At 40.2% G+C, this 15,126-nt stretch overlaps 1 protein-coding gene across 1 annotated transcript in view; it reads left to right on the top strand.

The window, feature by feature from the left end:
- The window catches only part of SUSD4 (sushi domain containing 4), a 67,783-nt gene that overhangs the window by 46,034 nt on the left and 6,623 nt on the right, over positions 1–15,126 (top strand). Inside the window, exon 4 of the mRNA XM_056488625.1 lies at positions 2,942–3,130. Within this exon, the coding sequence (XP_056344600.1) occupies positions 2,942–3,130 (189 nt within the window). The remainder of the gene's footprint in view (positions 1–2,941; positions 3,131–15,126) is intronic.

Below are 15,126 nucleotides of genomic sequence, written 5' to 3'. Positions count from 1 at the left end.
TCCTTTACCTTGTGCAGAAGGCAGGGGTAGAGGAGAGAAGCTGGAGCCTGTTCTGTCAGAGTTTTCAGCAGAGCTGTTGATTAGATTCACAGTCCATTAAACTGACTGAAAATTCAAGGTGTGCTCAGGGATGATTTTGGCCAGAAAAGCCATTAGCCGTAGAACTAGAAACATCAACAGCATGGGATCCCAGCTCAGCTTAGACTGTGAGAAATGGCTGGGGGTAAGCCAGCTTTAGTGAATGGAAGTTCAATAACCCTGGGCTCCCTTTCCCTTCACATTTCTAATAAGCACATCTGAGTACCACTGACTCTGTTTTAACCAGCTCACGTCTTGGTAACAAGCTTGGCCCACTGAACAGCAGCCAGAGATTTTAACAGAGGAGCAGACTGGGCTAATCCCAACTTTCCTCAAACCCATCTGTCGCCTCCTAGAGCTAACATTTCTCTGCAGGCACTGAATTACACTGTCACATCAATTTGCAGAGTCAGGGCAGGCAGGCATGGGAGCTGGGACACTTGGAAGGAGCAATAGTGCATCAGACTGTCCCCCAAGATCTTGCCTTTGACTGTGGCAGAAACTCAGGCATATTACCAGGCTAGCTCAGCATTTTTATCTGGCCTCACAGCAAAGGGGAGGTTTTGCAAAACCATGGCAAAGAGGATGCCAGTTTTGGGGTTTCTTATCAGAGATGGCATCACCTGTGGCAGTATGAAGTGTACAGCCCCTTTCTGTGGGGATGCACCTCACATCTAATTTAGGTAAATTTAGGCTCTTGCAGTAGGGAGAGATGAATGCTTAAAAGTTTGATTTGCAGATGCTGTATTTGCCAAAGATACAGGTGCAAACTTCGTGGCAGACAATATTTACTGAGTGAGCAGAAGTACCCCAAATACCCCTTAGCTTGTTACTTCTGTTACTGTGCTTATACTGTGAAACACAATCAATTGCTCCTACTCAACAGTCAATATTAACAGCTTTTCAAAAGAAAAGCAGCAGTAATAAAGGTTAAGAAATCAATTGCACAAGACCCAATTGCTGTGATTACCTGACAGGCAGAGAATAGGAAACTCAGATTCAAGACCCTGCCATATTTTGCCAAATTCCATAAAGTTATTGCAGAATTCTATAATTTTCTTTTTGCCATGGCAGGCACTGGGAAGATCAAAGCCACTTGCCTACTTTCTCTAGGTAGGCTGTCAGTTACATTTCTACATGCCTCTCATTACAACAGGCAGGGAAGTTTTATGATGCTCAGATGCCTTTTTTTCCTGCCAGAGCTCTGGGGAAGGATTGTAGAGTGCATAAGAATCTAGCCTCCATGTTTCCATGAGATATTAATATTAATTACTGGTCTGGAATGATGTTACTTAGCCAAAAAATGTCAAAATGAAATTTTTCAAGCAGCTTGGCTTGTTTGGAGACCTAGGAATTTTCACAAACACTTGGCTGTCATACAAATTCAAATAAATCTCTGTTCTGCATGACCAGGAACATAATGATCATTAATATTCTGAGCCAGCAGGACCAAATTTTCCCTAATACAGTTCAGAAAAGAGTAAGTTTGGTCTTGCTTGGGCAGTCTGTGTTCTTTCTGTCCCACTGGGGGCTGCTTATGTCGTTCTGCTTGATGGGCTGCTCAGTTTGCAGGAATTAGTGTGTTGTGTGTGAGGCATTTTTGATCAGGGTAGAAGCAGCAGCCAGCAGATAGGATGCTTGAAGCTTTATTTGGGCAGGGACACAACCAGCTGCTTAAACAGCTATCAGAATTGTTGCTCTAGTGGTACAGCATGCTGCAAAAAGCTTTTAAGCTTTTTCTTTAATTTTCTTTTGGGTTTGTTCCTCTCCCTCAAAAGACCTTTGCAAGGAAATGGCTGCTTGAAACACTGCTGAGGCTTTCTGTTTTAAATGCCAGTATCTTACAAGTTCTCAGACTGATTTCTGTTTCCTCCTCTAGCTTAAAATCATGGGAGTCCTATGAACATCCTTCACAAATTCCTAGTATTGGCAAGAGAACTATTTATGGACTGCCATAATGCAGCTTCCATTAGTCACATAATTCTAAAATATAATTTTTCATTCCATGATTGCTAGTCATCTTTTCTCCACATAATTGCAAATTAAAAAGTTAAACAGTACCAAGTATTACCCAGAGGGTCATTTCTAGGGCCATGAGGAATGGCATGTAACAAAGTCATGCCATCTGTTAATTCACTGCTCTTTGTTGCCCCAAATTTGGTTGGTGACCATTTAACTGTCACTGCTCAGTACCAGCCTGATACAAATCCCTCAGGAATAATTCCAGATGTAGAACTGGAACATAGTCTCTGATTCTGATTACATTTACAATTTCTGATGATAACAGGTACCTTAACTTTTTGATAACCTAGTCTGAGACCTCGCTCAATGTTTATCATGGGACTGCTCCTAGGGAGTCATGTCCCTTTAGACTTTCTCAGACTAGAATTTCAGTCATTAATTCTGCCTGCAAATCTTTTCCAGTTGTGTGCACTTTGTCACAGGAGTGGTTTTAATATTGAAGACGGTTTACATGCCTGTCATTTTTAGGAGGAGGACTAAAACTCACCGTTTATATAAATGACAATCTTTATCTATAAAAGATTCTACCTCAAAAAGAAATTGCCATCTGCTGAAAGGGTGAATGTTTGTTAAACAAAATGCTGTCAGTTTTGGAAAACCTTTCCTGGATTTGTTGGGAGTGAAGCCCACGCTAGCAAAGCGTGTGGGCTAAACAACAAAAGGGTTTGAAACAGGAAAATGAGGCAGATATATCTGAGGGAGATCATGCAGACTTGCCATTCATAGTGGAGAGGATGAAAAATATCACACTCCTCAATTTAGAAACTGTAACTGAGATGTGTGAAGATGACTGAGATAAGCACTTGATAATAAAAGAAACTTCCCTCTTCTTAATTTGCAGGTTGCCTGAGGCCATTGGTTCTTCCTCATAGTTACATTAACATATCTGAGTTCGGGGCCTCCTTCCCTGTAGGAACAGTGGTGTATTATCAGTGCTTTCCTGGATATAAACTAGAAGGGCCAGAAATCCTTGAGTGCATGTATAACCTTATCTGGTCAGATAGCCCACCTAGGTGCCTTGACGTGGAAGGTAAATGTCTTACTGTTTGTTTATCTTTCCAGTTTGCAAGACCTGCATGCTCTCTGTGATTTTAACCCAGGGCTGCAGCCATGGCTCACTCTGGGTGATGTTTCTGCTGGCTGTGCAGAGCCTGTGTGGGTTCTGCAGTGTGCAGCCTGCTGTGCTTCCCTGCACCTTTGGCTCTCAGTGCTCCCCAGGCAGTGTTTGCTCTCACAGTGTCCCAAGTGCAAGAGGGAAAGCTCCTAATGCTTGCTTTGCCTTTAAAACATGAACTCCCTGCTGCCTTTCTGATCAAAACACTGAAGAAGTGACATAACTCGCCTTCCTGTGCAGATGGTCAGAGCTCCTACACACAGGGACAGATTTCCATGGTCAGCTAAAAAGCACCCCACAGAAACTCCTGGTTTGGGCTGTGCCAGCTGCAGTCATTACTCAGCACCACAGGGTAATACAGTGTTGTAGTGTTAACCTGAAAGAAGGATTGACAGCTAAAACGACTGAGCTACCTTATTGATGAGGAACATAAAAACCATTCAGGGTGAAACAAGCAGATCCTTCCAAGCCAGAGGGAATAACCTGTGACTAGAGCTGGGATGGATGGTGTTTTAGTCCATTTGTGTTTGCATCCCAGACATTTAGAACAGTGATACCGGATGGATTGCTCCATACATTATGAAAACTGCATGAAATACCCTCCTCCATCTTCACATCTTGACTGAAACATCCCAGGGAGTCATGAGAATCCTAATACATCCTCTGCATTTAATTCTTCTAAAAGAACTATACTTTTTGTTCTATTTCAAGCCTTTAAGGAAGCTCTCTATATGTAGAATTCAGCTAAAAGCAATTATAGGAATTCATATGTGATGTTTATGTCACTGAACTAAGCATTCTGGAAGTGCAAACATTTGCCAAAAGCATCAACAAAGTGATAAACTGCACAAAAACAATTGAATTATCCTTATTTTTAGCTGACAATTCAAGTTCCAGAATTCAAAAATGCTTTTGCGATTTTGGAATGACAAAACAAGATGATTTTTTTTTTGCTTATTTATTTAGCTCACCATGAAAGATTAATCCTCAATCAGCTCTGTGTAAGCCATTTTTGGAAGGCTTGTTTGTTGTTGTTTATAGCATGAAAAACACATTAAAAAATCAGAAGGGCCCTGTTAGGCTTAATCCACATAATAGAACTGATTTGGTAAAAGTGACACTGCTTTAGTTAGAAAGATAAGAGCATGAAACTCTGGTGTGTGAAGCAGAAAAAGTTGTGTCTTACTTGACACAGGTGAGCATCCCAGCTGCTATCAAAATACCTCATGTGCTCATTGTTTCTTGCTGGTATTATAAAGTCAGAGAGAGGCTCTTTTTCTTGATAATTTAAAACATGAGGCAAGAACTTCTGCCCTGACAGTTCTACATTTTAAATCTCACATCAAAAGTTATCATCCTCACTCAATGATGATGATCTGTGATGGGGGCATCAGTGTGTGCCAGATGCTGGGCCAAGCCATCAAGGAGGCTTCCTGAGTTCTGATTTTGATTCTGCCTCCCTTTGAATCACTTTCTTACTGCTCTCTTTAAATGCCAAAACTTTCCATGGTGGTTTCATATGGGCATCCCCTCAGTGCATTCCTTAAGTGAACCACAGGAGACCAAACCTGGAGCACAACGCTTGCAAGAGCTGGTTCTGCTCATCTTTGGGGGAGCAGGGAGAGCTTCCAGCAGCACTGAAAGGTCACTCCTGACAGCTCCCCTTGTCAGCTCTGCTGTAGGGCTGCTTCAGCAAGTGTGCAGTGATCTTCAAAATCAATCCAGATAGGGTAAATCAACTCGAGATGCCCTTGTTTGAAAGAGCTTGTTCAAGTGATTTATGCAAGGAGTGCCAATCTCCAGGAATCTTGTTACAATCCACTACCCTTAATTAGTGGACAAAATCCCTTTCCTGCATATTTTTTTATTCTCCACCTTGCATTCCAATGCCAAGCTCATTTTTCAGTGTTCCTTTTATGTGTGCAGTGTAATCTTGCCAAGCAGTATTTTTCGCAGAGGAAATCTGCAAATAACAAATTAATTCCATTAATTTTTTTCCATGTTCAATTAAAAATGTATTGTAGTGATATTTCCTGCTCAGTATTTTAATATGGTAATGATTAAGAGCAAATGACTGCTAGGAAGCTGTAGCAAACCATTTGAGAGCTTTTATTCTCCTATAAACAATGCTGCTTACAGCTTCCTAATTTAGATGTATGTTCTTGTTGAAGCCTCCACAGAAAGGATTTCCTAAATTTGTTTGTAGTCACAAAAGTACTGTACATCAACGTGGTGAATTATTTTCCTTTTTGTTATGGCAAATAAATTCTGAAAGAAGGGTTTGTAGCTCTATTTAAGGAGAAGGTCACACCAGGGACTGCACAGCTCCTATTGCACATCAGGCTTTCTAATGCTTCCCAGCCTTACCCTCAGTATTGGTGAGCACAGAGCTTCCACCAGCTTGGGTGAGAGACTAGTTTTTGCTGATAGGAAAGGAAGTTTTCTTTCTGATAAGTGAAATCAGTGCTGCTTTAGTCAGAGCAGAGCATAGAAACTGTCACCTGGCACTGAAGTGCAGCCAGCAGTGCAGAGCTGAGCAGCGACTGCTCAGAACCAGCTGTTTGCATCTGGCCAGGGCAGTGCTTGTGGCTCTGGCAAAAAAAGGATGCCTCTAGCTCAGATTGCCAAGTGTTTGCTGGTATGAGATCCTCTTCTTAAATGCTTGTACCTTTGCCAGATTTAAAACATTTGGATTGATTTTTGAGTGTCTGCTTCAAGCTGAATCATTTGGGTGGCTTCAGTTGAAATGGTTGAGTGATATCAGAGAAGGGCAGTAAAGGAAATGGTGTTGCTTTACCAGTTCTGGAAAATTTTACAGTCATTTAGAGGATAAGATGAAGCATCTTCACACTGAATTTTCTTCTTCTTTAACTTCCTTAATTTCCCTTTTTTCTAGTGGACTTGCACAATTATGCAGAAACTTCTAAAACCTTCTTTTGTACTGAAACTCAATAGACACTTCCAAGAAAATTGAGGGAAAATGGGCTTTGGGTTTTTAAATATAACTTTAAAATTACCAATTTGGGGTTAATTATCCATCTGTAGAAACTGATGTAAGTTAGTGATTGCCTTCTGTAAAGTCTGGTATGCAAGACATGGGTGCAGAATTAATGAGTGAAGAATACCACATGGAGTATAAATATTAATTATAAAATAAATCAAACAGCTTCCAAAAACATCAGAGCAGAACCAGCACTTGAAAACTTACCTGTATGGAACTCTGTGAAATGAAACATTTAAAACTAGGAAATGTTTATGATATGGTACTTTAAAGTGAATTAAGATATTACACAGGATTTTGAGGGAAAAAAGGGAAAAACAACAACCCAGAAAAAATCCCTGAACCCAAGAAACCCCAAACCAAACTGAAAAAAAACTCGTGGCCATGAGTACTTTGGGAACGTGATCTGTATAGGATTACATTCCTTGCCATCTGGAGTCTGTATTTAATTTTTCATGCCCTCTGGAAATCTTCCAAGGAGATGTAAGGAATAGTTCTTATAAAGAACTGGGTGAGGAGTGGCAAGGGAAGCACATAAAAAGAGGAAGGGCTAGGACAGTTTGATTATAGTGCCAGAAAATAAAGCAGTTGTATGGATAGTGTCATTGGGAATTCCCAGATTTGTGTTTAAGAGTAAAAGGGAAAACAGGTTGATTCAATTTGCAAACAGTAGACATGATCCTGTTATCTAGAATGTCTTGTTTCAGCATCATCCCAGCTGAACAGAAAAGCTGGTCTTGCAAGAAATCAAATATATTGCAATATCAAAACTTCATTCGGCTTTCTGGGACCAGCAGATTCTCTAGCTGAGGTTAAATTTGAAAGAATGTAAATAAGAAAATTTCAAAGTTTTGTAGGTAGATTGAAAATTAAAATGAAACAATCATGAGTAATAGACTTTGAAAGGGAGATCCAATAAACAGAAGAGAGTAAAAACACAGAAAAAACCTGAAGGTATTTCCAAACTGGAATATAAAATCACTTCATTGTGAAGGCAGATGAAAAGATACAAAGCTAAGCAACCATAAAGGTACTGTCAGGATTCTGAAAATTATAGAAACTGTGCAAGAAAGGTAGGAGAAGGAAGGAATTAAGAAATTTTACAATAAAGCCAGAAGTGCAAGGGAACCCAACCCCCCTTACCTGGGCAACAGGAGATTTCTGAGAATAAAAAGGAGTTAGTCAGATGAAAATCAAAACCAACAAAGTATGCTGCAGAGAAAAAAATACTCTGGAAAGAAAGGTAAGAATACAGAATAGAGCTTTAAAATTTTTCTTCTCATGAGCCTGGGAATAGACACAGAGAGAGGGGTTGACTTAGCAGCCAGAAAGTAAAGGATATGACAGAAGAGGGTGATATTACAGATTAAATGCCACAGCCTTGTAATAGTTCAAAACAAAATAGCTGAAACTTTACAGATCTACATTCTTCCATAACAATTCCTAATGTCACAAACAGTGATTGACACTGAGCTGTCTATCTGATAAACCAGGCACTTAAAATCTTTTAAATTCTTGAAGGAACATAGAGCAACACTGAGAAAAAAAGGATAGAAGTCAGCCTGTAATCAGTTATGTTCAGGAGACAGGATGAAGTAAGCAATCCTAAGCCTGAGATGTTATACATTGGGACAAATGGACTTCTCTCTGTGTTTCTCTGCTGACTTTGAGAAGGCTTTAGATAAATTCCAACATGACAGCCTGATTTATCCTCAGAGATGGTAATGTTGATGCAGCACATCTCCAACAGATACAAGTCCTGTAGAGGGAGCAGAGGGCAGCAATACAAGCAAGTTATGAGACACTGTGATATTGAGAAATTAAGTGAGGTAGATACCAGGATTCAGTTTTAGGTTTGCACCTACTCAGTTTGCAGGCAGGAGGGAGAATAAATTAAATATTGCTCAACAGCCAAAGAGGTCATCCAGGTTAACTGAGTTAATGTTAACATAGGATGTATTGATAGCCTGGTTTTTAATAGCTCTGACTACAGTGGTATTTCACTGCCTACAGCAAAATGTGTGACTCAGGAACTACAACCAGCAGTAAATGCTCAAATAGCAGCAGACAACCATATATCCAAGGACCTTTACTAGGGCAACACCTTTATGTCAGTGACACCTTTAGCCTGATACCTGAGGGATGAAATAGACAGTGTGTCACCCTGGGGGTGCTTGTCATGGAAGGCAAGTGTGATGAAGAAGTTTAAGAGTATATTTTTCTTTAGAAAAAGTCATTCAATAATTCAGCTTGTTTCTGCACTGTAGACAGATGACTCATTCATCACCCAGGAGTGAGAAATTATATGCATCCATGTATGAGTGTGGAAGGTGAACACTTTGAGTATCTGGATTTTTGTGCTGCTGGAAAATGCTGAACTTGATCTGTTACCCACAGCTGAAGAGGTGTGGAAAGGAATTGAATTCAGAAGGAGCTCAGAGGCATGAAATGCTAGACAGAGAAGTGAAATTATGCTGCTAAATAGTATTCCAATCTCTTGACTCCAGCAGCTGTATTGCAAAGTGAAACATGAAGAAAAATAGTCCAAATCCAAGACAGAATGGATATGCAACAAAGTGGGCTTTCTGCAGCTCTTGTTGTGAGGGATGGAGGGTTTGGAGAACAAGCTCCAAGTTGAGGACATTGAAGAACATAATTAGCATTATATTCCTAAGTGACTGCTCCTTTTTTGCATTGCAGAAAGCTTCTTTGATTTTGGTTGGGATTGAAATAGATGCCTTCTTCAGTGCTTATTGTTTTTCAAGAAAGCAACAGAATAACATGTTGTAATCTTGTCTTTGGTATTGCTTGTTGCACAGGACTGCCAGAATAAATAATTGTTTTACACCTGCTCTATCACCTCTATACCTTTTAGAAACTCCTTAGCATTTCCAGAAAGAGCAGACATCCCAACTTGTTCATGGAGCCATAATTCCTACCCTGGAGTTTCATATTACCTGCCAGATACATGTAGTGTTTTATCCATAGTGCTTTAAATATACTGTGGGTTAGGTGGGGGAAAACTGACAAAAATTCTTCCTGAGGGCTATTTTATAATGTTACTCTCTAACTGTATCTGACAAGGCTGCTTGGAAGGGAAAATAACACATTGCCTACCTTGAAATCAAACTTTTCTGTGCTTTATGGACATGTTCATTAAATTTGGCCACACAGTGTATTCACAGAACATCTTCCACAGATGGAGGGAAGTGTAGCTATGGATTCTGTGCATCAGGAAGTCCACTCACTTATTCACTTGTTCATTTCCAGAGATAAAACCCAATATTTAAAGGGTGGCACTTTCACCAGTCTGTGTAGGCAGGCACTTGTGAACTGAACATAAATGACAGAAACCAACACTCCTCCATGCCTTCCTGGTCTTGGAAGATGGTTTGTGAAATTACACTGCTAAGATCATCTGCTGGCTTTCCTCCCCACTCTTTTTTTTTTTTTTTTTTTTCCTTGTAGCTCTCCATTGGGAATGGACCTTGTGCTTTTTCCTTCCTTATGTGGTATAGCTTGATTTCCTCAGCCTTCAGCTAAGCCCTGGATTACATCTTGGCCATTCTAGTATTCTGTGTCTCCATCAGTCCCTGATGACTGGTGTAGGTAATCACACACAAGCTCAAGGGATTCTTTCTTATAACAATGAAGAAAAAGCAATGCTAAAAAGGGGGATTAAAGTAACATAAAAACCCACTGATACATCCAGCCTTCAGTGAGCACTGGCTTTTTCAGACATTGCTGACAGGAGCCTTTGGCTGCCTGGTTTTCTTAGCCAGCTTTCTGACTGCTCTCTGTCTCCCTCCACCTCCATGGTACTCCTAAGCACTTTGACCTTTTACAGTCCTCAGGTTATCCTGGTATGCTTTAGTTTGCTAATTTGAGATTTTTCAGTTAATGCACTAATTATTGTGGTGGGTTTAGCATTGGTTAAATGGTTAGTGCACTTACTCAAATTTATTATTCATATTTTCTTGGGAGATAGGATTAGGAGGAGGAGCAAAATAGGTTCAAACTGTCAAATACCTAAACCTTGATTTATTTTGGAATTTTCTAATTCCTTCCTGAAAAGTGTCTGTGTAGTCCCCAGCATCTGCATCTCAGAGTCCTGAAAAGACCATTGCTGATCATAAAGCCATTCACTCATGAGGGAAGGAAGAAACAAAACTGGAAGTAAGTGATGAAGAAAGCCAAAATTATCTGCTGTAAATGAGACCAAAGTGCTCCAACCACTCACATGTAAATAATGAATATAAATATTTCCTTAAATATAATTGCAAGCCATTTGCTAAAAGAAGTCCTAGCTCTCTATCTGCAAATTTGTCATCAATTTTTTGTAGTTTAAATGAAACTTTCACTGTTTAACTTATAATTTATAGGAAAAAGATCACTTGGGGTATGCTTCATCTTGTATTTGCTGAGAAATGCATTTGAAACTAAAGACTTCAGCATTGATATCAATGTTTCACAGGATACTGTGCTGGGAAGGGCAGAGTTGTTGAGGTTGAGTGTGAATTTGGCATGATGATTCTGTAGGAGCTCAGCTGACTGGAACTGCAAAACCTGCTGGGTAATTTGCAGTTCCAGGAAGGAACTGTGTACCATAAGTGACTGTAAAACACTGGCTGTTTCCATTTTGGAATCAGTTAATATTAAGTTATGATTAAAATATGTTTGAAACTAGTTTTATACTGTTTCATGCAATTCTCAGCATGATGTTCATCAAAGCTAGACCAGAGAAGCAGCCTTTCTTTAAAAACTTAATTATTCATATAATTTAACATTCTGTAGAAGGTGAGAAGTTCTTCTCACTCTGTGCACATTGACAGTCTTACCTCACTGTCAAAGCAGGATCAGAATTTCCCAGGGGTGATTTTCTAGGGGTACAGCCAGCAGCCTGCATCCAGGAGACCTGCAGTATGTTCCTGGCTGCTTGAGCATTGACTTGCTCAGTGGTTGAGAAGAAATTACTTACCTGTTAGGTGTCTTTTCAGTAGAAAACATCTAATTGGCATGGTGAAGGTTAAGTAATCAGGAAAGGTCAAGATTGAAAAGAATTTGTATACTATTGTAAGAATACAATATTATTAATAATTCTTGCTCTAGGCTTTCAAGAAATAAATTCTCTGGCAACTTGAGAGTCCAAAGTGAGTGTCTTGTATCTTCATTACTTTACATCTTCAGTCAGGCTTAAGTAGGATTTACTTTATATATGAGGGCTCAGTTGTTTCCACCAAGCTTTCTATTCTGTTATTACTCTTGGTGCTGTTGTTTTGCTGTGGGAATGAGTAATCAGATAAGTTCCTGAAAGCATGGCATCACTTTCAGAACACAACTTCTGTGGCCTCCAAGTTTGTTCCAGTACAGCTGTAATAGGCAGCAAGTCTCCCTTCACAGTGCCAGCAGCATTTGTTCTAGGAATGCTCCAATAGGGTATTGTTAAGTGGATGTTCACAATAAATGAAAATTTACTCCAGTAATGCTTCCTGTTCTGCTTACATTCCTGAAGAGTGCATTTTAAAAAGTCATATTAGGCAGACATTCTTAGAATGAGATGATTTGACAGGGCTTATTTTAAAGCAACTGGATTTGTTATTTCCTTCCTTTTACAAAGCTCTAAATTTCTTCTTCAAGCTTTTGATTGTATATAAGTGCTTAAGTACAGTAGTTTTTCCTCCATCCTACTTAGAATACTGGACATTTTAATGGGAATTTTTGTTTTGCTATTTTAGAATTAAAATACATTGGGTTTTGTACATTCTGTAAATTGAAATTTAAGTATAGAATAGAAAAATCCCTTTTTTGGTATTCAAAGTGCAGAATTAATTTCCTCAGGCTCTGTACTGTGCAGTGCACGTGTGATTCATTTATTGGTAATACCTGTGGAAATGGACAGGTCTGTCAGGTGAGCTGGACAGGAATTTTTATGAATATGAAAGAAAAATGGCTGATGATGATGTTTTATTTTTGTTTTATTCTGAAGGCTTGAAGGGTGATGACACTGAGGGAACCAAGAAACCAAGTTTATTAGCACAGTGCTCATAAAGAAGCAGGAAAAAGAACAAACATAATCTTCATCTTCTATGTTTCTGTAAAAAATATAATTTTCAGATCTTGCATCCCTAAGCATGTGCTTGTATGGAGGCAGTGTATGGAAAAGGATCTCTCCTTAGACCCCAGAAACCAACCAGTAAAGCTTCAGGTGGGGACCTGGCCACCCTGGATGGGAAGGGTCAGACCTGCTGGGAGATACACAGCTGTGGTCTCTTGGAGACAGCTTGAATTGGTTGGGATGCAGTAGCCAGGTGACAGGTGTCCAGATTCCTGATGATTCCTGTCCTGATGTGTACAAAAATGACAAGTGAGGGTCAGGAGAAACTCTTGTTCTCTTCCAGTTTGTGAGCAGAGCAGACAGTGTCTCCCCCTCTCAGGTGGTTCTCTGAGGCACACCAGCATTTTCCTGCACAGTGGAACTGGCAGGTTTTTATCTGTGTCTTTCTCATCTCAGAGTTTCATCTTATATGTTCTCACTCTTTGCATAATGAGCAGATATTCACAATGTGTTTGGAAGAAGTGTTATTCTTTATAAGGTGCAAATGTCTCTAATCCTCTCCATCCCTGTGTAAAACAGAAATGGCTGGCCTTACACTGGGGTTTTCTGCTAACCCAGATAACCAAGAGATTAATATCCTTCACAAAAGGTGAGCTAGTAGCTTGAGACAAATAATCACAGGTGGAAAATAAGCTGGCATGTTCCTACCCCTTATTTTTTTAATATGTAAGTGTCCTGTACTTCAAGACATTTTTATTTTTAGTTTTTGGCTCACATAAAAAATGCTGGGCAAAACCTGAGTGATTTACCACCACCAAGGTTAAAACCACTAGCCTTTGAACATTGACTAAAAAGTGGGTTTTGAGCAGTGTAAATATCTGTAGCTCCACTGTTATCTCTCTACCAGTGGCTTTTAAAAAGTCATGCAATGTCTTTAGCTGCACCATTGATGTTAACTGAGAATATGCTAATGCCAAAGAATCTTCCCTCCCTCCTCCAATTCCAGTGTCAGCGTTGCAGAATTACTGCAGCATCCTCCAGGCAGAGTTTAAAAAGCTTCTTGACCATAATGGGTAGGAAAAATCACTGGGTGAACGTCATTAATTCCTCCAGTGCCCTCAGCCTGTCCTCCCTCCCCTGGCCCTGCTCCAAGGGATGCAGCTCTGCAGGGGCTGTGATGGAGAGGACACTCCATGGGGCAGACCAGCCCTTGCCTCTGCTCCAGGCCCCTGTGTCACACTGCTGGTAACACAAGGCCCAGCTCCCCAGGTTTCACTCTTCTTGATAGTGTTAGTCCTTCATTAAAATCAGCCAGAGCAGAAAGCTGATATCAGAGGAGAGCCCTCAGCTCTCCAGCAGCTCCTAGGAGCAGGCAGGGAACTCCACTAAATCGAATCAGGAATTCTTCACTTCAACTTCCTTGAGTAACAGGACTCTTGAGCATCCAGCAAGGGATTTGTTTGCCATATAAACACAATTGCTCTTTCTTTTTGATGAATGATTCAACTTTTCAGCTGAGAATGCTGAGCTATAAAGTTCCTGTAAATCCCTTTACAGTCTGTGGCCAATTGCTGTACAAAGACAGATCCAGAGACCTGGGATCATCTGCTGCTGAACCACCAGCAGACACTGTTTAAATTATGTCTGTCCCTCTGCCAAGCTCCAAAGTTAGGGACACAGGCATGTGGTCTTTTAATGCTGGTCGTCAGAAAATACTACTGGATTATCCATGCTGGATGCTGTAATTAGAGCATTAAAGTCTCCAAAGCCTTATAAAGTGAAGATGCTGAAAGCTACTGGTAGTAAAGGTTTAGTATCATATTTAAGAATAGCACTTAGGGCTTTTTTTGATCTGTGAGAACCTTCTGAAGTAGAATTCCCTTGTTTCTATGATGATTGTGCATACTGCTCTTGGTTTTGGTAGTGAAAATGTACTTGTCAGATATGCTTTTATTGTAATCAGTTTATGGCTATTTTTATTCTGTGAGTTTGATGCATTTGCCTGAAGTCCATGGCCTGTAATTTCCAAATACAATTAGGGTTCATCACTGGGAATGATAGAATTTTAACTTTCCTAAAAAACTTCAGTTTTGTCACCTAAATTTACCTCCGTATTTGATCTGACACTTTCCTTTAATCCTTTATCTGGCATAAATATGGGTTCAGACCCTATAATATGACCAGCTCTGCATTAAAAAAATTCTGTCCAAAGTGCCAAGACAGTTCAGCATCCCTCCAGACTTTCATAATCTTTCTTTTCCACAATCAAAACCAAGGCCACTTGCTGGCTATCCTTCCACTGGCTTTAAAGGATCTTGGACCAGGATGACCATGGGAATAAAGGGAGTTGAGAAAAGGACTGAGTGTATGACTAACTGCCCAGAGCTCAAAGTGAGTTCATTTAGGGTTGTTTGTGATGTATCTTTGACTTGATTTGTGAAAAGAGGCTTTGAACCTGAATGCTACAGACTGCACGTGGGGGCCAGTTTGCCCATGGAAGTGTTAAAGGGATCCTGAAACTGGTTGAACATAAAGTTCATGGGAGGTGGTAGGTGATACTCTGAGTTAGAATCCCTCATTCCTGCAGTCCAGTTGACATAAGAATGAAGAGTTATTTCAGCTGAGCTAAAAGCCCTCAGATCCAAACCTGTTCCATTGCATCTGTTGGTTCCCAGTGTTTCATGCAGGAGCTGTTGGCAGCTGTGACCCCATAAACCTCGATTGGTTGATGACTAATACTTGGCAGGGCAATAAAAAATTGTTTGCATGAATTTCCAGGCAGCACCAATACACAATCATTTCCCTTGAAATATGGATGTGTCCCTGGAAGGGATGGCACTCTTCTCAGTACTGGGG

This window comes from Oenanthe melanoleuca, chromosome 3, assembly GCF_029582105.1.
Source record: "Oenanthe melanoleuca isolate GR-GAL-2019-014 chromosome 3, OMel1.0, whole genome shotgun sequence".
NCBI lineage: Eukaryota > Metazoa > Chordata > Aves > Passeriformes > Muscicapidae > Oenanthe > Oenanthe melanoleuca.
This window is presented reverse-complemented; position numbering and strand designations above follow the sequence as displayed.